General features: G+C 40.2%; 2 protein-coding genes across 2 annotated transcripts in view; one reads left to right on the forward strand and one right to left on the reverse strand.

Annotated features, from left to right (window-relative positions):
* The window catches only part of ccdc186.L (coiled-coil domain containing 186 L homeolog), a 51,194-nt gene extending 42,835 nt beyond the window's left edge, over positions 1–8,359 (reverse strand). The window contains exons 1-2 of the mRNA XM_018224979.2: positions 8,071–8,359; positions 873–1,480 (exon numbers count right to left, since the gene is read on the reverse strand). Of these exons, the coding sequence (XP_018080468.1) occupies positions 873–1,462 (590 nt within the window). The 5' untranslated portion in view covers positions 1,463–1,480; positions 8,071–8,359. The remainder of the gene's footprint in view (positions 1–872; positions 1,481–8,070) is intronic.
* Positions 8,360–10,358: 1,999 nt separating this feature from the next.
* The window catches only part of tdrd1.L (tudor domain containing 1 L homeolog), a 51,019-nt gene continuing 37,488 nt past the window's right edge, over positions 10,359–23,889 (forward strand). Inside the window, exons 1-4 of the mRNA XM_018224982.2 lie at positions 10,359–10,505; positions 18,549–18,724; positions 23,507–23,541; positions 23,649–23,802. Of these exons, the coding sequence (XP_018080471.1) occupies positions 18,595–18,724; positions 23,507–23,541; positions 23,649–23,802 (319 nt within the window). The 5' untranslated portion in view covers positions 10,359–10,505; positions 18,549–18,594. The remainder of the gene's footprint in view (positions 10,506–18,548; positions 18,725–23,506; positions 23,542–23,648; positions 23,803–23,889) is intronic.

The raw sequence follows: 23,889 nt of genomic DNA on the forward strand, positions 1-23,889 counted from the left end.
CCACACATGGCTGCCCTATATATCCATTTATTTTACTTATATGACCTATTATTGTTTGAGGGGTCCCAAATAAAAGACTAGAATTATGGTAACATGAATAATTTTCCACTCCCAAAATGGTTCTTTTTGTGTTATCCAAATCTTATATTGAAGGGGTGGTACACCTTTAAGTTGACTTTTAGTATGTTATAGAATGGCCAATTCGAAACAACTTTTTAATTGGTCTTCGTTATTTCTTTTTTTATAGTTTTTGAATTATTTGACTTCTTCTGACTCTTTCAAATGGGGGTCACAAATGCTTTGTAAGGTTTTAAATGTATTGTTATTGCTATTTTTTATTACTCATACTTCTATTCATATTCCAGTCTCTTATTCAAAGCAATGCATGGTTGCTAGGGTAATTTGCACCCTAGCAACCATATTGCTGAAACCGCAAACTGGAGAGCTGCTGAATAAAAAGCTAAATAACTCAAAAACCACAAATAATAAAAAATTAAAACCAAATGCAAATTGTCTCAGAATATCGCTCTCTACGTCCTACTAACAGTTAATTTAAAGGTGAAGAATCCCTTTAAGAAAATACAGCTTGGTTTTTCGCAAATCCTCAAATTTAGAGATGCACTGAATTCAGCATTCAGCTCAGCCATACCTGAACCCCAAAATGATGTGACTTTAAAGCTCTGAACAACGAATCACGTTTTCTTCACAACTGACCTTTTTCTCAAATGTCAAGGATGTGAAACGGGGTTTGTATTTAGTTGTATCTTTTTCGGAAGACTTGGTATTTAGCACCCCTAGTGAAATTCTATGATAGAGAGCCAGGGTATGTTAGACTCCTTTCCTCTCTGCACTTGGATAGGAGCAGCGCTTACCTGTTTATGGTCTGTTCCTGCTGTAGATATTTATTTTGGACGCATTTTTCCAGCATATTAAGAGTCAGTTCTGCTTTGTTCAGTCCATTTGGCCTTTTAAAATCGAATTCTGTGCTGCTGAGCTCTTCTTCTATTTCCTCCAACAAACTTTCCTGCGGAGATGAGCTTTGGATCTTGGAGAGCAAATCTTTAGTGCAGTCTGTGTCAAAATGACTCCCTGTGATCATGTCTTTAACCGAGTCCTCTATTAATCCTGTTATTTCAAGATCCTGAGGATATTTGGTTATCAGTTCCTTAGGTTCATCCATATCAGGTGCTTGTGGAGCGATGTCTTGTTGGGGTGCTGGCGGTAGCTCCGGTATGGAGTCCACAGGTTGGGGAGTAACGAGTACAATGTCCTGGGGCTGGGTGCCATGTATAATCCCATTTGCGTCAGGCACAACTGAAACCGATTCCACTTTCTGTTCCGGAGCCATTTCAGTTTCCTCGGAATTGTGTTCCTTGCAAGATGGTAGAACATTCATCTGATCACTCTCTGCCGCTGTCCCCTGAGGAACCCCGTCTGGCTCTTCTGAGACAGGAACCTCCATACTTGATTAACGGATACTCTAAATACAGAAACAACATATGAGAAAGCTGGGCAGAGTACAGGTATGGGGACCAGTTATCCAGAATGCTCGGGACCTGGGCTTTTCTGGAAAACGGATCGTTCTGAATGTGGACTGTAAGTCTAATAGCAAGGCATGTAAACATTAAATAAACCCAATAGGATTATTTTATCTCCAATAAGAATTAGTTATATCTTAGTTTGGATCGTGTACAAGGTGCCGTTTTATTATTATTACGGAGAAGAGGGAAATCTGTTTTTAAAATCTAGATTATTTGGATAAAATGGAGTATACGGGATACCACATTTTCAGAATTCGGTGCTTTCTGATTAACGGGTGTCTGGATAACGGATCCCATTCTTGTACTATAAATATTTACATTTTTTGTCTTCCTCTTTCCAGCTTTCAAAGACCCCGGCAGCCAAAAAACTATATCTCTGTGAGGATACAATGTTATTGCTATTGTTACTTTTTATTCAGGGCCTCTCCTATTCATTCACAGACTTTCATTCAAAGTGTTGCCTGGTTGCTAGGCTAAAAGGGACCCTAGCAACCAGATAGCTGCTGTAATACCAAACTGGAAAAAAAAAAGCTAAATAACTGAAAAACCATAATTTTTTTTTAAATGAAGGCTAACTGCAGATTGTCTTAGCCTCGTGCAATAAGTTCACTATAGAAAATAGGACATTTTTAGCCATATTCATTTTTAGGCTTTAGTTTTCCTTTAATAAATCTGCCCCTTAATGTTATCCTATAAAAAGTCCTTTTCAGGAGATCATTCGCCGTATTGAAGTTTTAATGATGGGAGTGTGCCAGCACCCTTAGAGCTTCATAAATAAGTGACAATAATAACATGTCAGAATGAGGCGAGTTCCATATGACAAGGAGAAGGTGCAGAGTTAAGGTGTTAATTCAGGTAAGGGCTGAGCAAATAAAACACGAGGTCTGTACGTCAGGTGATGATCCTAGAAACGCCAAGCATGATGAATGGGCTCGCTTACACAATTGTCAAGGCTCATTAACGATTTCTGAGCTTAAAGGAAAATATGGAAAGTCGGAGACAGGTGCATTGTTCTCTCTACTTTTCGGGACTTTTTTTTTTTAAAGAAAAATGTCATCCTCTGAAAGCAGCACAGACCCAGCGTTGTGGAAAAAGTGATCCTGTTCCAACATATCACACAAACATTTTATAATGGATTTTATTTATAGAATTTAGATATTTTGTCTAAAAGCATGAACAGCTAGGGAAGCTGGGGAAAAGAAGGATCCTGAAACAAAATAACGGCCATGCAGGGGAAAGATCATTTTAGAAATAAAGTAGCAAAGATGATGTGAAAATTAAAGGGAACATACAGCATATTTTAAAGCAACTCTCATTACATAACACATGAGATAGAATTTTTATCTGAATTAAAGGAGAACAAAATATTTTAAACATAGGGCCCCTGCAGAAGCCCCCTCCCCAACAGCACCAAAGGTACCCACCCCAAAAATCCCATTCCCTAATACTGAAAAGGCAGAGAAAGTTGGCAATATGTTCCTTGCTCACATGATCTTGGTAGGAGGGAACAGGACAGACAGGAAGTTAAGTGGTCAGACATGGCTGCCTCCACCCGACCTGTGCATCTCGGACATTTCACTAAAGATACATAGGACCACGGTTGTTCGGAGGGGGTGGGGGGTCTTCTTAGTAGCATTGAGGGAGGGGCTTATGCAGTGGCCCTATGGTTAAAATGTTTTTGGCCATTCTATAACATACTAAAATGTATACTAAAGGTGAACCACCCCTTTAAAACGTTTTGGACAAAATCATTTATCAACACTGGGAAAATGTGCCCATGGGCAGTAACCCATGGAAACCAATCAAATTGCTGCATTCATTGTTCTACTTGCAGCTGGCTTTAAAAAGCTAATCACTGATTGGTTGCTATAGGTAACTGCCCAAGGGCAAATTGGCCCAGTGCTGGCGAGCGAGAGAGAGAGAGAGAGAGAGAGATGAAATATAAAGAGAGAGAGAGAGAGAGAGAGAGAGAGAGAGAGAGAGAGAGAGAGAGAGAGAGAGAGAGAGAGAGAGAGAGAGAGAGAGAGAGAGAGAGAGAGAGAGAGAGAGAGAGAGAGAGAGAGAGAGAGAGAGAGAGAGAGAGAGAGAGAGAGAGGGAGAGGGAGAGGGAGAGAGATGAAATATAAAGAGAGAGAGAGAGTGGGAGAGAGAGAGAGATACACACACACACACATCTCAAGAAAACATGAACGTACAGAGACAGTTATACAACTCCTGCGACTGCTGTGGCAACAAGAGCAGTAAAGCTTGTGTAAATAATGTATTTATTTACTGTACATGGCCTTTGATAAGATACCCCATTCAATTATCCAGGCCGCTTGAAATCACTACACTAACTGAAAAGATCTCCAAAGTTCAATATGCCTGATCCATAGCAACTATCTATGATGCTTAACAAGAGAAATGAAGAATGTGTGTCTCCCCCTCGTTATAGGTTGTATAGGAAACGTGCATTAGAGAACTGTATTTGTCACATATCACATATATTAGTATAATAGAATTATAAATTGTGCTTAATGAGGTCATGGGTTATAATTGGCACTTAGTGATGCCATTTCGGTCACATGACTCACTGAAACTTGTGTATTATAATAAATTAAGTACCCTTTGGCCTCATGTGTTTGTATGGTCATGGAACTCCTTGGTAACTTATAATATCCTTATATTATACAAGAGGGGGCACTTAACTCACTATATATAGGTGAGGTAACAAAACTGTTAGTTATTCAGGTAGCCAGCTGTTACTGTACAACAAAAGCATCTGACATCCCCAAGCCTAATCCAGGACTACACAATTTATAACCTGGTTATTGGATACAACGCACACTGTGTTCCACGCCAATATTGTATTATAATTTGAGGGTGCAGTTAAAGTGATGTGGAGGAATGAGGTCAAGGATGTAACAACCGACCTGCAGGGAAACTTTACATTTCAATAACATCCCGGGGAAATTTTAAAAGGAAATGGAAATGAGACAAAACACATCACTATAAACAAATTAAAAGAACATAAAACCCTCACACGTTATAGATTTAGAAACCAGTAAATGACTCATCATGACCGAGTAAAACGGCTATTCACACACCTATAACATGCCTGTATAAGGGAGGGGGTTTTAGGGTATATTATTTCATGCAAGCTTATTAAATTGTGCCAAATTGTGAACAAATGCGCCCGAGTCGGTAAGGGGCAATATTTATGGATCTTACAGGGGAAACCTGCGCTCCAGACCGGGGGGCACGATTTTAGGTGAGAGACTTATGGTTCGGGGGTTTGCTCAGTTACTTAGACTGGGACACAGGTTGGATAAAATACATTTAAAGGGATTGTTCAACTTTAAATTAACTGTTAGTATGATGTAGAGAGGGATATTCTAAGACAATCTGCAACTGGTTTTAATTTTCTATTACTTGTGCTTTTTGAGTTATTTAGCTTTTTATTCAGCAGCTCTCCAGTTTGCAATTCCAGCCGTCTGGTCGCTAAGGTCCAAATTCCCCTAGCAGCCATGCACTGATTTGAATAGGAGACTGGAATGTGAATAGAAAGAGGAGTAATAAAAAGGAGTCGTAACTATAAAAGTGTAGTCTTACAGAGCATTTGTTTTTAGATGACTCCATTTAAAAGCTGGAAAGAGTCAGAAGAAGAAGGCAAATGCTATAAAAAAATAAATAATGAAGACTAATCGAAAGGTTGTTTAGAATTGGCCTTTCTATAACATACTAAAAGTTAATTTAAATGTGAACCACCATTTTATAGATCAACAAGGGTAAATCGTAGCTTCAGACTCAGCACTGGGTAAGGCAGCTCTCTTGTAAACATTCTGATTTACAACTCTGTGTGTAACATATAATATGTACATGTTTCACTGCAGATCTATGGGAGCAATGCATCTCTAACTGATTTATCTGGCAGGATAGAATGCACAGAGCATTTGTCCTTTGCTTTTGTCCAGCAGACAGGAATGCACAGTAACGTCGCTGCACTTTATAAATTCTCTACCCAAGTGAGCACAATGTACAATGTTTCCACTGTACAGAGATTCCCCCATTTCCCACATTATACAGAGATTCTCCCCAGAATAGCGAGTGGAGCAGCATGGGGGCCATTCAACCTGCACACTAACACACTGCTCTTTGACACCTTCTTCACCTGTGAGTTTAAATGCAAATAATAAAGAAAGGTGGAAATATGACATTAGATGGGGAACAGCAACAATCTTTGGAAAGGAAAGCGGCTTTTGTAACAAAAATGCTACATGTCTTTAGTATAATACAAACAAGCTCCTCATGTGGTGCTGGTGTGACTGGGTCATTATGTTGTAATTCTCCTACCACGCACCTGTAGTTCACCAATCCTGCAAGTTGGTGGTGCGTTCCTTCCGTTGACCTGGCTGGGTCCCTTAGCAACCAATGTGTATAAGAAACGGATCCGCACACACACTGATTAATGCAGTCGGGGAATATCCCCTTTTATTCAGCCACCAAACATGATGTTTGGTGGCTGAATAAAAGGGGATATTCCCCGACTGCATTAATCAGTGTGTGTGCGGATCCGTTTCTTATACACATTGGTGACTGGGTCATTGCCATACAACTGAGCAAAGATACAGTAGATCTGTATGAGACTATTCAAGTGGCTCCGACCAGTGCAGTTTGGGGGGGGGGAGACAGTGGAAAAATACAGAAGTGGCCTCAACACTATAGGAAGAGCACAGGCTCATAGATAAATGTAAATATAAACATCTCCATTGCCCCTACGTGGTTCATGCCCAATGAACACTTAGCCCATGACTGAGTGCCTACTGGTCAAGAAATTCATAGGGCCAATGGAGATGTTTATAATTACATTTTTGTTCCATTAAAAATTGCTTTAACTTCCACATCTGAAGCCCCGTGGATCTCCTAGAGTGTCGGGAGGACAACTCGTATCTGTTTGCACAGTTAATGGCCTCCCACTCCCCGAGCGGAGGGTCTGGGGCAGCCGGATTCTATTTGGTGAGTTTTATACATTATCTGTGGCACATTTCTTTCTTTTTAGAGACACTGTGGGCAGCGCAGGATGGGAGAGACGATGGGCCTGTGTGTGACTGTGTGTATATGAGCTGACAAGTGTGCAGGGCTGTGTGTATATATTGTATGCATAGTGTATGTACATGTGATAGCACCGGGCTGCCAAATTGCAATATAAAGGACAAATAATCCCTGGTTATAAAACTGCAGCGGGTCTGACCTTTGTTCCAATGACAAGGCACCATTGTACCACACAGTCCTGTGAGAAGGAACAAGAAGCTGTGACAGTATCACACTCAGCCTCACTGGTTTCTCTCTGTCACACACACAAAGACACACACACACACACACACACACACACAGAGACACACACACACACAAAGAGACACACACACACACAAAGAGACACACACAGACACACACACACACACACAAAGAGACACACACACACACACAAAGACACACACACACACAAAGAGACACACACACACACAAAGACAACACACACACCAAAGAAGACACACACACACACAAAGGGACACACAACACACACACACAAGACACACACACACCACACAAAAGAGACACACACACACACACAAAGAAGACCATCACACAAAAGAGACACCACACACACAGCACACAAAGAGACACACACACACACACAAAGAGACACACACACACACAAAGAGACACACACACACACAAAGAGACACACACACACACAAAGAGACACACACACAGAGACACACACACACACAAAGAGACACACACACACAAAGAGACACACACACACAAAGAGACACACACACAAAGAGACACACACACAAAGAGACACACACACACACAAAGAGACACACACACACACAAAGAGACACACACAAAGAGAGACACACACACACACACACAAAGAGACAGACACACAAAGACACACACACACACAATACAGTCAGTAACGTGTGAGGGAATTAGACGAGAGACATTACTGAACCTGCTGCTCTGGCTGATGTGCTGCCACTAGTCCCACTCAGGTCTGGACTGAGAATTAAAATAGTGGCTGGTATTTCAGGTACACACAGGCCCAACAAACAGTGACTTTCTATGGGAGCTTATAGCCGCCCCTGAGGCATTTGCTTTAGCCACAGATTGTGAGTCGGGCCTGGTCCCACTCATGAGCAGCTCAGTCCCACGCGCAAACAAATACATTTCTAAACACTGGGCCCATTTGCAGCTGGTCAGTGACCCACATGAACCAATCAGTGATTAGATCTGATCAGACAGCTGTAGGCTGAACACTGAAAGCAATAGTCTGGTTGCCATGGGTTACTGCCCGGGGGGAATATTCCCAGTGTTTATAAATAAGCCCCTGTTTTGGCACCTGCCCCTGCGGCGTCGCTACGGAATTTCATGTCTGACACAAATAGCGTCTCTCACACTCACAGACCCTACGGTGTCTCACACAGACAAAACCTAAAGCCCACACACACGCGCCATAAAGCTGCCGAGCGCCTGGTAATACCTGCGGGTTTTCTGTTCCCGTTTCCCCCTCAGGCATCTACGCTCCCGGTTCGGCCTCTCACTGCGGATCCATCGCAGCCGAACTCACTGACACATCAACAAAGATGGCCGCCGTGCCGTCAGCGGCCGCACCGCGTTCAGCCAATCGCCGCCTGACTCCTCGTGACGTCAGAGCACACCTTTTCCCGCCCCCACAAGGTGACCGAGAGCGAGTGCGGATTAACCTTTAACCTGCCGGAGCATAAATCTAATTAACCGCTGGCAATGTCCTTCCGGCCAGTGTGTGTCCGTCAGGGGCGCTGAGAGTACAATTAACTGAACATATACATATACATATATGGGACAACTACTAAAAGGCATCAGTCTATTAGTCACGTTAGGAACAAACACACCGAACTGGAACGAGCGACTATACTCAGCACCAGTAACCCACAGCAACCAATCAGATATTCGATCTTGGAGTCACGTGTAGTCAGTCTCAGAAAAGCAACCTTCTGATTGGTTACTATTATAGCGTAACATTTAACTCTGATCAATGCCCCCTCTAGTTTCTGATACCAGGGGCAAAACTGACAAACTGCCTGGGCAAATGTGGCTACCTGCAAAATCCAGAGATTACACTGGGCACAAATATTGGATTATTGTAGCCATCCTCATTTTGGCACTCCTCTGGTTTCAGTTTTCCTTTAAAGGAGGACCATGAAAACTAGAGTTGCCACTAGGGTTCCCACCTTTTCTGGAAAAAATACCAGCCTTCCTATTTATTTATCTTTATTCCCTATTAATAACATTGGGATCACTGACCTTCCTATATATTTATCTTTATTCCCTATTAATAACATTGGGATCACTGACCTTCCTATATATTTATCTTTATTCCCTATTAATAACATTGGGATCACTGACCTTCCTATATATTTATCTTTATTCCTATTAATAACATTGGGATCACGGACCTTCCTATATATTTATCTTTATTCCCTATTAATAACATTGGGATCACTGACCTTCCTATATATTTATCTTTATTCCCTATTGATAACATTGGGATCACTGACCTTCCTATATATTTATCTTTATTCCCTATTAATAACATTGGGATCACTGACCTTCCTATATATTTATCTTTATTCCCTATTAATAACATTGGGATCACTGACCTTCCTATATATTTATCTTTATTCCCTATTAATAACATTGGGATCACTGACCTTCCTATATATTTATCTTTATTCCCTATTGATAACATTGGGATCACTGACCTTCCTATATATTTATCTTTATTCCCTATTAATAACATTGGGATCACTGACCTTCCTATATATTTATCTTTATTCCCTATTGATAACATTGGGATCACTGACCTTCCTATATATTTATCTTTATTCCCTATTAATAACATTGGGATCAACTGGCATTTTACCACCTGGCTGGTATATTACTGGCCTGGCCGGTAAAAACGATGGCTGATCCCGATGTTATTAATAAGGAAAAAAGAAGGAGACCTGATACTAATCACTATGAGGAGCCTAACAACCTGTCCCCTGCCCAGTGGTTTATCCGTTAATTTTCCTTTAAAAGCAAGATACTGTAGCAGATGTGTGCAGTGTGCAGATGTAACAAAGACACCAACGGATTATGAGCATATTTATTTGTACTGCGCTATTAGCTGCCCCCCGTCCCGGTCTGCCTACCTTGTGTTAGCCACTCCCTCCTGTGGTGTGTTTTGTGAATGTGTTAATATACAACTTTGCTGTGATTAAACTGCACAAATAAATATTTCAAGTGAGAAACTATAGCAGGGTGACCGTTACCCCAATGTTTCTATATATCTGTAACCTTGTTATGAGCTAAGGGGGCCCAGTCTGAAGGTCAATTAGGGGGAGATTTGGGGTGAGTGTTTATTTGTACACTGGGTACCCCTGGAACTATAGCAGGGTGACACCCCAATGTTTCTATATATCTGTAACCTTGTTATGAGCTAAGGGGGCCCAGTCTGAAGGTCAGTTAGGGGGAGATTTGGGGTGTTTATTTGTGCCCTGGGTACCCCTGGAACTATGGCACCATTACAATTATGTTCCTCTCAGGTCAGGCCTATTTATTAATGAGATGAATAACCTGAATGGCTAAACAGCAATAAAACAAATTTTCTTTCTTTCTGGTTAATTCAGTGACCAATGTCCCCGCCGTGTAGACAGTAGCCGTTACTACTCTATCCAAGTAGCTCTGGGCACAATCTACTCTTTCAGGATCATCACTTCCCTCTATGTAAAAATAGATCCACCAATATAGCGGTGCCAGGGCCTCGTCCACATCCGCGAGTTCCTGCAGCGCCAGAGAACTTTGTGACTGCGCATGCGTACTACTCAGATTGCTGCGCGTCTTGCGCTGGGAAGTGGCGCGTTGGGAGAGCGGAAGTGCGTAGTGAAGAGAAAGGTGCGTGTGAGGTGCAGATTGGTTTCCCGCCTGGTGTTATTGGGGTTTAATGGGGTGGGGGTTGCTTTGACTGGTTTAGTCCTATGTTGGGGTGAGGAATTTCGCTTCAGGGATTGGGAATTGCAAAATGTGACTAAAAGTAGTTTTATGGTATTGCTGTGTCAGTGACAGGGATTCCTTCATTTAGACTTATTCTCTTATCAAACGTGAAACTCTCTTCTTAACTAATTATTCCTTATATTGGTTAGTGCCCCCCCTTAACCCAGGAGTGGCCAAAGCACTGATATGGGGTGGCTGGGGGCGTGGCTTGTCCAGGAATGTGGGGGAACCCTGAGGATAGATTTAGTCTTGATCCCCCAACTGTATGACTGGTACTAGTTATATATTACATGTAGATTTAACCAGTGGCACAAATAGTTATTGGACCCCACAGATTATTCATTTTAGGGTCCCCTCCTTCCAAAATAGTTCAGCCATTGCTCCTCATTCAGGGCCCCACTGTAATCACTTGTCTTTACACACTTGTCTTAAAAGGGCTTGTACCCCTTTAAATTAACTGTTAGTAACTATGATGTAGACCAGTGATCCCCAACCAGTAGCTCATGAGTAACATGTTGCTCTGCAACCCCATTGGATGTTGCTCCCAGTGGCCTTAAAGCAGATGGTTATTTTTGAATTCCAGACTTGGAGGCAAGTTTTAATTATCTAAAAACTAAGTATAGTGCCAATCAGAGTCTCCTATACGCTGCCAATCCACACAGGGGCTACCAAATAGCCAATCACAGCTCTTATTTGGACTTTTTCATACTTGTGTTACTCCCCAACTCTTTTTACATTTGAATGAGGCTCATGGTTTAAAAGGTTGGGGATCCCTGATGTAGAGAGGGAAATTATTAGACAATTTGCAATTGGTTTTTATTTGTGTTTTTTGAGTTATTTTATTCAGCAGCTCTTCAGTTTGCAGTTTCAGCTGTCTGGTTGCTAGGGTCCACATTCCCCTAGCAACCATGCATTGTTTTGAATAAGAGACTGGAATATGAATAGGAGAGGCCTGAGTAGAAAGATGAGGAATAAAAAGTAGTAATTGCAATGTGGGGCAGATTTATCAAGGGTTGAATTGAGAATTCAAATTTTCATATTTTTTATGGTCAAAACTGTCATTCTACTAGGGTGTTATTTAAATTCCATTCTAGTTGTTAAAAAAATTCGATTTTGATTTTCAAAGATTTATCATACTCTGGCCCTTTCACAACTTGAATTTGACTATTCGCCACCTAAAACCTGCCGAATTGCTGTTTAAAGGTGGTCATAGATGGGGAGATCTACCATGTCGCCAAACAAGCGGATCTCTCCCCGATATGACCACATTGAGGTGGGCGTTATCAAGCTGATCCGAAAGTCAAAAAGAGGCAGAAGAGGAAAGCAAATAGTTTAAATAAAATTATTAGAAAAAAATAGACTGAAAAGTTGCTAAGAATATGAGATTCTATACAAAGCCTTAAAGGGGCTCTATCATGAAAATGAAAATTTAATATAAGCTTCATCTCACTGAAATAAGACACTATAAATACAAGCAATTAAAAATTCTGTATTGTAGATGGGCTCCCTTTCTTAGCAGAATAATTCAAATAACCAACTCCAGCACAAACAAAAGGTAATAAAATAACAGACTCTGGCAAACACCCTGCACAAAGAGAAACAGGATTTCCATCAGCTGGTTATTTTTAAAGAGTGAGCACCTAGGTTAAAGGTGCAACCCCCCCCAAAGGATGTATTAGACGTGTAAATCAAAAACTGACTCCACCCACTGCATGAAGACAGAATAAAGAGAGACAGGTTGCTCAGAGGGGGAGAGTGAAGAGTAACTTGATTATTTCATAAATGGTACAGAATGTTTAATTGAAAGTTTCTTATTTCAGCAAGATGAAACATAGGGCAGGCAGAGCAGGTCACACACAGGGAGCATAAGGCAGGCAGAGTATGACACACACAGGGAGCATAGGGCAGGCAGAGTATGGCAGGCAGAGTATGACACACACAGGGAGCATAGGGCAGGCAGAGTATGGCACACACAGGGAGCATAGGGCAGGCAGAGTATGACACACAGGGAGCATAGGGCAGGCAGAGTATGGCACATACAGGGAGCATAGGGCAGGCAGAGTATGACACACACAGGGAGCATAGGGCAGGCAGAGTATGGCAGGCAGAGTATGACACACACAGGGAGCATAGGGCAGGCAGAGTATGGCACACACAGGGAGCATAGGGCAGGCAGAGTATGACACACAGGGAGCATAGGGCAGGCAGAGCAGGGCACACACAGGGAACATAGGGCAGGCAGAGTATGGCACACACAGGGAGGATAGGGCAGAGTATGACACACGGAGCATAATGCTAGTGGGGTAATTTGAAATAATTATGTATTATCACATGGACACTTTACTTTTTTTGAAGGATATTTCACAATTTTATTGAAGGACATTTACACTACCATGGACAATAACTTCGTTTGATGGAATAATTTTTCGTTGGCTGATATTATTCACCTCTGAATTATGGTCTTTTTTCTATCTTTTTTCGCTTTTCAATTTTTGTTAATTTTTTTAGTTTTCAAAGTAATTATGTTTGCCAATTAGAGCTTAATTTGTAATCCTTTAAATACTCTGCTCATTGAACATCCTGTATGCTTGACAAAGGGGTTACGCCCCGAAACGTTGCATCCGCAATAAATGAGCAAGGGATTTCCCTGCTAGAAGCAACCCATGCTGTGCCAGTGTTTTCTTACCTTTCACACGGAGCATAAGGCAGAGTATGGCACACACAGGGAGCATAGGGTAGGCAAAGTATGGCGCATAGGGCAGGCAGAGTATTGCACACACAGGAAGCATAGGGCAGGCAGAGCAGGGCACACACAGGGAGCATAAGGCAGAGTATGGCACACACAGTGAGCATAGGGCAGGCAGAGTATGGCTCACAGGGAGCATAAGGCAGAGTATGGCATACACGGAGCATAAGGCAGGCAGAGTATGGCACACACAGGAAGCATAAGGCAGAGTATGGCATACACGGAGCATAAGGCAGAGTATGGCACACACAGGGAGCATAGGGCAGGCAGAGTATGGCACACACAGGGATCATAGGGCAGGCAAAGTATAGCACACAAAGGGAACATAAGGCAGGCAGAGTATGGCACACACAGGCAGCATAGGGCAGGCAGAGTATGCCACACACAGGGAGCATAGGTCAGGCAAAGAATGGCTCACACAGGGAGCATAGGGAAGGCAGAGTACCCGCCCTGCTAATACCGGCTTCAGGAGGTCCTTTTATGGACCCGCACCGCCGATGACGTCACAATGACGGCACAAAAGGGACGGGGCGAGCAGATGCGACACTATAAAACCAGAAGTCGGGTGCCGGCATTTGAAGGAGGAGCACTGCGAGGTTGACCCGAACCCACTCGACGCCCGGGTAAACTCGCTAGTCCCGCAGGTATCGGGTCGGCCCGCACATCACTACTTTGCAGTGCTAAAATTGCTCCCTAGTGTTAGACATGACAATAGCACCAAAAAAAAATTCTCATTATTACCACTAGTTGGAGGTAATTTTAGCAATCCAAACAAATCCTTCAGCAGAGGTGTTGGATAGCTGCTATCTGGTTAGCTACCCATTGTTTTGTTTGTCCAATGGGGAACATCAAACACAAAGTCAAGTTTGAGGTATAGGCACTGGCCTAGCCACACACCAGCAATTAATCCAACAAGCAAAAAGAGAGCCATTACTTTACTTTGCTGCAAATGGGGTGTTCCCAAATTTATTCCATGGTGACACTTTACAAAGATGAAACGTTTTGGGACCACATGGCCCTTCCTCAGTGATAATGAACCAGAGAGACTGTGCAAATTTATAGGCAAACAATCAGCGCACCCTAGTGGTGCTCAACAGGTAAATATCACGACTATAAAAAGTCTTTAAAATGTAAATTTTTCAATAAGAGTCCATAATCATATTGGTAACTCCACATAATACCCAAAGGATAAGTACTTTTTGTCCTTTTGTTTTGCCAATACCAGTTTATTCTGTGAATAATTATATTAAAAAAAAACACGTGTATCATGCACACTTCAATAACCGGTACATTCAGTATAAATTACTGGTTATTACTTATTGACTAGGATGCGAATAGGAGAAGGATGCCTCTACATCACTTGTTCAATGAAGGATTCTAGCTTTCTTTCAAATAACAATTATAGAAAGCAGTTCAATCCCCAACTTTCATTCAGTCCCCTATGGGGTAGATATAACCTCCTCCAGTACTTGTCACCGCAATTGTGCTGCATTATATTTGCCCAATGTTGACTTACAGAGGTCATTTAGTCTCACCATTCTGTTGGTATGGTGGTAAGGGTGAGACTAAATGAGCATTGTAGCTCTATCCGAAATGCACATTCAAAAATTACGTCTGTCAGTAAACATTGAGCATTTCAGTGACCCCATAACATGTCTGCTTTGTTTGTTTGAAAACGGGGTCTCCTATAGTGACATTCATGTTCTTCTGTCCTAAACACATGCTAATGTTTGATCACAAGTAAAAAATTCAATGGCCGTGCATATAAAGCCAGTCTTTAGTTGCGCACGAGCGATGTTACGAGAGAGAGTTGCTGAAGTGCTTCTGAAGACATTTCTTTTTTTTTTAAAGAGATTCTGTCATGATTTTTTTTTTATTAAAATTTTTTATTTGTTTTTTCATATTAACGGCAGCATTGGTACAGACATCATTGTTATAGACATTACATTTGGTAAGACTTTGTTTGATGGTGGTCTAGTTTTTTCCTTGGTTACATGAAGTCAGAAAGCATTTGATGTCTGAACAGTAATCAGTAGCGATAGTGTAAGGTCAAACAGGAAGAAAAAAAAAAGGGAAAGAAGGAAATGGAGTAAAGGGAGGGTACAGGGGCTTTAGGGGTATTAGGTTAGAATAAAGGTGGCCATTGGAGAAGGAGTAGGATTAGTAGAGGTTCCGGTCTCTCTCTTCTCTGGGCTTCTCTTGTTGCCCTTTACTTGTTTTTTAGGTAATAGAGGGGTCTTTAGCTTCAGTGAGTTGATAGATGGTATTTTTCTTTCCAGTTCTTCCATATGTCCATAGACATGTTGCTGTTGAGGTGTTCGTGGTTTTTTTGTGGTGGTGGCCATTCGTTCATATAGGAGGTTTGAGTTAATAAGCGTGATTAGTTCCATCTCAGTAGGCTTTGTAGACTTCCAATATATAAGTATCAGTAACACACTTGAAAAAGGGCCTTTTCTGCCCGAAACATGTCGTGTGGCTGCACAATAAACACTAATTAGCAGGTATTCTGCTTTCTGTTTCTTGATTCACATATTCCATATTTGAAAGTATCAGTAACCTTGTTGCTGCGAGGATGTGGATAATTAGGTGCTGGAGTTGATGGGGGTATTGGTCTAACTTGATTTAGTAATGCCAGTGCTGGGGTCAGATCAACATTCAGCTTAATGGTCTGTTCTAGAATGTTCTTTGTATCTCTCCACATTTTTGTTATTTTTGGGCAGTGCCTCCATATACAGTGGTGTGAAAAACTATTTGCCCCCTGCCTGATTTCTTATTCTTTTGCATGTTTGTCACACAAAATGTTTCTGATCATCAAACACATTTAACTATTAGTCAAAGATAACACAAGTAAACACAAAATGCAGTTTTTAAATGAGGGTTTTTATTATTTAGGGAGAAAAGAAATCCAAACCTGTGTGAAAAAGTAATTGCCCCCTGAACCTAATAACTGGTTGGGCCACCCTTAGCAGCAATAACTGCAATCAAGCGTTTGCGATAACCTGCAACGAGTCTTTTACAGCGCTCTGGAGGAATTTTGGCCCACTCATCTTTGCAGAATTGTTGTAATTCAGCTTTATTTGAGGGTTTTCTAGCATGAACCGCCTTTTTAAGGTCATGCCACAACATCTCAATAGGATTCAGGTCAGGACTTTGACTAGGCCACATTGTCCTGCTGCAGCACCCAAGATCGCTTCAGCTTGAGTTGACGAACAGATGGCCGGACATTCTCCTTCAGGATTTTTTGGTAGACAGTAGAATTCATGGTTCCATCTATCACAGCAAGTCTTCCAGGTCCTGAAGCAGCAAAACAACCCCAGACCATCACACTACCACCACCATATTTTACTGTTGGTATGATGTTCTTTTTCTGAAATGCTGTTGTTACTTTTACGCCAGATGTAACGGGACGCGCACCTTCCAAAAAGTTCAACTTTTGTCTCGTCGGTCCACAAGGTATTTTCCCAAAAGTCTTGGCAATCATTGAGATGTTTTTTAGCAAAATTGAGACGAGCCTTAATGTTCCTTTTGCTTAAAAGTGGTTTGCGCCTTGGAAATGTGCCATGCAGGCCGTTTTTGCCCAGTCTCTTTCTTATGGTGGAGTCGTGAACACTGACCTTAATTGAGGCAAGTGAGGCCTGCAGTTCTTTAGATGTTGTCCTGGGGTCTTTTGTGGCCTCTCGGATGAGTTGTCTCTGCGCTCTTGGGGTCATTTTGGTCGGCCGGCCACTCCTGGGAAGGTTCACCACTGTTCCATGTTTTTGCCATTTGTGGATAATGGCTCTCACTGTGGTTCGCTGGAGTCCCAAAGCTTTAGAAATGGCTTTATAACCTTTGAAATTGAACTCAGGTGTGATAAACCACAGTTAAGTTATTTTTTAACAAGGGGGGCAATCACTTTTTCACACAGGCCTATGTAGATTTGGAGTTTTTTTTCTCCCTTAATAACGTAAACCTTCATTTAAAAACTGCATTTTGTGTTCAATTATGTTATCTTTGACTAATAGTTAACGGTTTTTGATGAGCAGAAACATTTAAGTGTGACAAACATGCAAAAGAATAAGAAATCAGGAAGGGGGCAAATAGTTTTTCACACCACTGTATGTAGGAGGTCTCCTTCTTTGCCAAACTCTCTCCAGCATAATTTGGGGGTACCTGGATAATATTGATGTAGAAGTGTAGGTGTTCTGTACCACCTATAGAATAGTTTCCTTGCGTTTTCTATATGGTTGGTGCATTTGGAGTATTTGTAGGCTGTATGTGCTAGTTTAATCCAGTAGGGCGTTGGGGCTGTAAACTTTAAGTCTTTTTCCCACTTCACAAGTTTTTATTTCTAAATGACACTGTTAACACTGCAAATAATTCACTCTCAAATTTCATTCCTGAACCAGCAAGTGTATTTTAAGTTGTAATATTGGTGTGTAGGTGCATCTCAGCTCATTTTGCCTGCTCATGTGCTTTCAGAAAGAGCCAGCACTTTAGGATGGAACTGCTTTCTGGCAGGCTGTTGTTTCTCCTACTCAATGTAACTGAATGTGTCTCAGTGGGACCTGGATTTTACTTTTGAGTGTTGTTCTTATATCTACCAGGCAGCTGTTATCTTGTGTTAGGGAGCTGCTATCTGGTTACCTTCCCATTGTTCTGTTATTAGGCTGCTGGGGGGAAAGGGAGGGGGTGATATCACTCCAACTTGCAGTACAGCAGTAAAGAGTGACTGAAGTTTAGCACAGCACACGTCACTTGAAACTGACAATATGTCTTGCCCCATGTCAGATTTCAAAATTAAATATAAAACAAAATCTGTTTGCTCTTTTGAGAAACGGATTTCAGTGCAGCATTTTTTTCCCATGACAGTATCCCTTTAACCTCAACTGACATGTTGTCTAGTGAAACTGTAGTTATAAGTTATGTATTGGCACATGAAGTTGCCCAACATCTTCCTTTGGCTGAAAAGCTGATGTTATTGAGATTTTTCCATAAATCCACTTGGCTTCACTTAGATGAATGCCTCCAAATGGCAATGTTGTGTGAAGCCAAACCAGCCAACGATCACCCTATTATTACTCAATGAGAAGATCTGACCATGATTATTACTTTTAGCCTATTTATCTTGTTCTGGGTGTTGTTTGGATTCACAGAGCCAGAATTAAGGTACAATATTTTGCAATAAGTTCTATTATCTGAGAGCCCTTTCTTTCCAGTGGTCTAGTGGGAGGTGTTGGTGAAAGGAGAGACATCGGTATCAGGATGACCCAAAGGGTCCATCGAGTCAACGAGATGCAAATTGGAGCTCAGCAACCTTCCTTGAGGTGCCCTCGATCCTTCCCCCCATTCACCAACGGGGCCACAAAAAATGATGGATCTGAAGGCATCCCAGGCAAGAATCTGTTCATTATTGTATGGGTGGTGACTACAGTGCACAATCCCTCTTCTAGTGTGGAGGGGAAATCTTGTCAAACGGGAATAAGCGGATCCTGTATTTAAGGTGCCTAGAGGAATAGGGGACTATATCTATGGAAGCAACAGGTTTAGAAAGACTATGCACATATATGAACTGGTGATAATTTAAAGGAATGCCAATTTTGCATTGGGGTGTGTATGCAGTGATTAGATCTTTCCTTCTTCTTTAAACTGGAAATATCCTTAGTTTGTGAGCAGATCTTATCTATCTCTTTCTGAAATATACAGTAGTACATTGCCTCTCTGTATATTTGTATTTATACATATGGGAGGAGCTGCCATATTGATTCCCTTAGACAGTACAGTATGAGGGTATAGCTTATTGTGTGCCCAGAACATTCCTTCTCAGTATATTTGTATTTATACATATAGGAGGAGGAGGTGCCATATTGATTCCCTTAGACAGTACAGTATGAGGGTATAGCTTATTGTGTGCCCAGAACATTCCTTCTCTGTATATTTGTATTTATACATATGGGAGGAGGGAGGTGCCATATTGATTCCCTTAGACAGTACAGTATGAGGGTATAGCTTATTGTGTTCCCAGAACATTCCTTCTCTGTATATTTGTATTTATACATATGGGAGGAGGAGGTGCCATATTGATTCCCTTAGACAGTACAGTATGAGGGTATAGCTTATTGTGTGCCCAGAACATTCCTTCTCTGTATATTTGTATTAATACATATGGGAGGGCAAAGCCATATTTGTATTTTGAGTTTGGATTATTCACAATTCGAATTTGAGAGTTTTGACCATAAAAAAAAGCATTTTTATTAAAGCATTAATAGCTGTTGTAAACTCATTTGAAAATCTCAGCTGTCAATCAAATATTGCCTTCCCCTCCTCTATACCTTAGGCAATTACTTTCACTTTCCATTCAGCACTTTCTAGATGTCACTGCTCTCCCCACATTCCCCAGTTCTCTTCATCATTTAATTGTGTAGTCGGGACATGGGGATGGACATCAGGTCCCCCATTCTGGTGCACAAACAAGATTCTGAGATGATACAAGACTTGTCTTAATAACAGTGTCCCACAAAATGGCTCCTGCCTGCTTGTTATAATTATGAATTCCCAGACTTATGGAAACAAGATTCAAATAATTTATACAGTGTAATAAAAAGTTAATTTTGCTTGACTAACGTGATATAATAGGATTTGGGGAAAAAAAATTGTGTGACGGGTCCCCTTTAATAAATCTGTCCCTTATCATTAGGTTCTTATTTCCATGAAATGAAAATTTTAATTCTATGATATTTTCCCAGTAATTTTATATGACGTAACAGACACAAGTCTATAATGTCTTCAGGGAGTGGGCCATCTTTTTATCTAATGGCAGTTATTTAATTAAAAAAAAAAAGAAAAGTTTGTGATTTATGTTCCAACTATTGCTGGAAGAATCCAGGGAAACCTTGAGTAAGGTAACTATTTGCACTCTTGTATTTGTGGCCTCTTCTCACAACGCACATAGCACTTTATTGCTGGTTTGTTTGGGGTAATTTGCACAAATCCTATTACACTGTGTTGATGGTAATTTGCACATACGCTGTCATTTGCACTGAATCTCCTGGCCTGATTGCTGGTACATTGGAGCATTGTATTACTTTATGGCCTAGGGAAATAAACACAAAATTAATGGGATAATATGTACAAAGCTATTGATTGTGTAGCTGGCCTCTGGACTTTATTTGCTACAATTCTGACCAGCCTGGAGTTGAAAGCCACTGAATATATATATATATGAATTTTAATTTTAAATAATGTGTTCTTCTGTATTAATGGCCGTCTAATGAAAAAGCCTAAGTAAACGGTATAGCATATTCAGCTTTAAAGGGGTGGTTCACCTTTAAGTATGTTGTAGAAAGGCTAATTCTAAGCAACTTTTAAATTGGCCTTTTCTTTTGTAGTTTTTGAATTATTTTCTTCTGACTCTTTCCAGCTTTCAAATGAGGGTGACTGACCCCACCTAAAATCTCTGTAGTGCTACAAATGTATTGTTATTGCTACTTTTTATTACCGATTTTTCTATTCAGGCCTCTCCTATTCATATTCCAATTTTTTTTTTTGTATTAGTGCATGGTTGCTAGGGAACTTTGCACCCTAGCAACCCCATTGCTGAGATTGCATACTGAAGAGCTGCTGAACAAAAAGCTAAATAAGTCAAAAACCACAAATAATAAAAAACAGTTGCAAATTGTCTCAGAATATCCCTCTCTACATCATACTAACAGTTCATTTAAAGGTGAACAACCACTTTATTGCCCGAAATATATCTGTTATACTGTGTTTCTGGCTTGTTTGTGGGTGATTTGCAGAAAAAAACGAATCTGCTTTGCATTACTTCTCAATTTGAAATCCAGATTTTTTTTGTAATTAAATCATGCCTTACCTGTTAAAATAAACTCGTTTAGACATCAAAGCTGGGAGTCATATATTGCCTTCCCTGTTTCTAAGCCGGCAATCACTTTCATTTCTGCACTTTCTTGGTGGCTCTGAACTTCCTCTTCACTGTCTGTAATTGTGAGGTTTGTTTTGTGAATCCTCAGTTCCCACTAAATGGCACCTGCCGTTATTAGATTCCAAAAAGGAAACAAGATGCAGATCGTTTATATAGTGAATATAAAGTTTATCCTGCTCAAAATCGGATTGGGAATTATTTCTTAGGTTGACAGGCCCTCTTAAAGGGGTTGTTCACCTTTAAATTCACAATTTGCAATTGGTTTTCATTTTTTATTATTTGTGATTTTTGACTTGTTTAGCTTTTTATTTAGCAGCTCTCCAGTTTGCATTTTCAGCTATTTGGTTGTTAGGATCCAAATTACCTAGCAACCATGTATTGATTCAAATAAGAGACTGGAATATGAATAGGAGAGGCCTGAATAAGAAGATGAGTAATAAAAAGTAGCAATAACAATACATTTGTAGCCTTACAGAGCATTTGTTTTTTTTTAGATGGGTCAGTGACCCCCATTTGAAAGCTGTAAAGTGTCAAAATAAGATGCGTGTACAGTGAAAACTCAATTTTACATCTCCTAATTTTAAGTTTCCCCTGATTTTACATTTTCTACATTAGATTTTACACCATTTTTTTATGGTCTTTTGAAAAATGTAAAATGGGGGTTATAAAAATAATGAAGACCAATTGAAAAGTTGCTTGGAAATGGCCATTCTATAACATACTATAAGTTAACTTACGGCAGATTTATCAAAAGTTGAATTTCAAATTCATGTGCATTTTTTTAACTCTTATAAATTCAAATATACGCAACTCGAATCGGAGGTTATTTAAGAAAAAACTCGAATGTCTAAAACTCTATCGAATATTCCAACCCCAAAACTTGAATTGAATTCTAATCAAATTCGACTAAACTCAAATTGAGTTTTTTCTCCAATAAAAACTCAATATCAGGAAGTCTATGAACATCTTCAAATGGATCACTGGACCTCTGCCGTTGACTTCAACATGAACTCGGCAGGTTTAGTTGAATTCGAGTTGTTCCCTGGGTCCAGGTATGATAAACCTCAAATTCAAGTTTGGATAATTCCCAACTTGAATTTGTGAGTTTTGACCAAAAATCCAAATCGATAAATTTTAATTTACTATTCGACCCTTAATAAATCTACTCCTTAAAGTTGAACCACCAAATACTCTGTAAGGCTCCAATTTTATTGCTACTTTTTATAACTCATCTTTAAATTCAGGCCTCTCCTAAGAATATTCCATTTTTTTCATTCAGATTGAGGCCTGGTTGCTAGGGTAATTTGGACCCTAGCATCCAGATAGCTTCTGAAATTTTGATCTGGAGAGCTACTGAATAAAAAGCTAAAAATAACTTAAAAAACACAGCAAATAATAATAAAAAACAATTGCAGATTGTCTCAGAATATCTTCACTTCATCATGCTAATAGTTAATTTAAAGGTGAACAACCTTTAATTTAAAAAGTGTGTACAGTTTGTACAATATGCAGTAAAAATTAAGGCTTTAGTTACACCGTAGCAAAATAAAGCAATATACCGCATGTGTTAGTAGGGGAAATGGGGACCTTTATAATCATTTAGGGGTTTATTTATCAAAGGTTGATGTTTTAGCATTTTTTATACCTCGAATGAACTTGAATGGTTTCTTATTTCGAAGTGCGAAAACCCGAAAATTCTAATTGATTGTGTTTTCGGCGGAAAAAAAAAATCAAATTGCTCAAACTATTACCTCCAAAAACTGGAGCATCATGCAGGCTATTAACTTCTTCAAATGGTTCAAGGGAGTTCTGCCATTGACTTATACATGACTTAGATGGGTTTTAGTATTTTCGGATTTAAGCTATTTCCAGGGTCGGGGTTTAATAAATCTCGAAAAATGCGACTTTGTTTTTTAAACCCCGAAAATGTGAGTTTGAACCAAACAAAATACACTCGAAAACTAAAAATTTCATGGAAAACACAACTCGAACCTTATTAAATAACCCCCATAGGGACAGTGCTGTGTATACTGTGGGGGCACATAGCTCTCATTAGTTTCATTGTTGGTCACAAAGTTATGGCTTGTAATGTAACAATTGTGTCTTTCCTTATAATAAAGAAATGTGACTGTTTCATGCTGAAAACTTTAAAGTGGGTTAGTGGCTATTTCTACATTATCATCTTCATATCTCGTTGCAGTATCTTTTCTTTTTACTTCTACTTTTTTGCCTTTGTAGACAATTCTAAAGGAAAAGAGAAAAAGAACATTTGTGTAAGTATAAATGGTATAATAATAATTATTAGTTTATATAGGATTATAATATATAATAGCAGCTTAGTATATGTGTTGCCATGTTGCATAACACTGTTCTTTTAAAGGGTCCAAATATGGATGTCAAGGAACCTTTACTGAAGCCCAGACGATCACAATCATCCTCTGAAAGTATCCTGTCTATTGGCTATGAGCCCACTCTCTTCAATTCCATCAAGCCTATTGCTCGACCCACCAGTTGTAATCACTGCGGTTTGTATGGTAAATGTCCTTGTTTCAATGAACTTATTATCCAGGTTCCTCGTTTACATAAATTATGTTATTGAATTGTTACATTCTAGTTGAGGC

Source organism: Xenopus laevis, chromosome 7L (assembly GCF_017654675.1).
Source record: "Xenopus laevis strain J_2021 chromosome 7L, Xenopus_laevis_v10.1, whole genome shotgun sequence".
NCBI lineage: Eukaryota > Metazoa > Chordata > Amphibia > Anura > Pipidae > Xenopus > Xenopus laevis.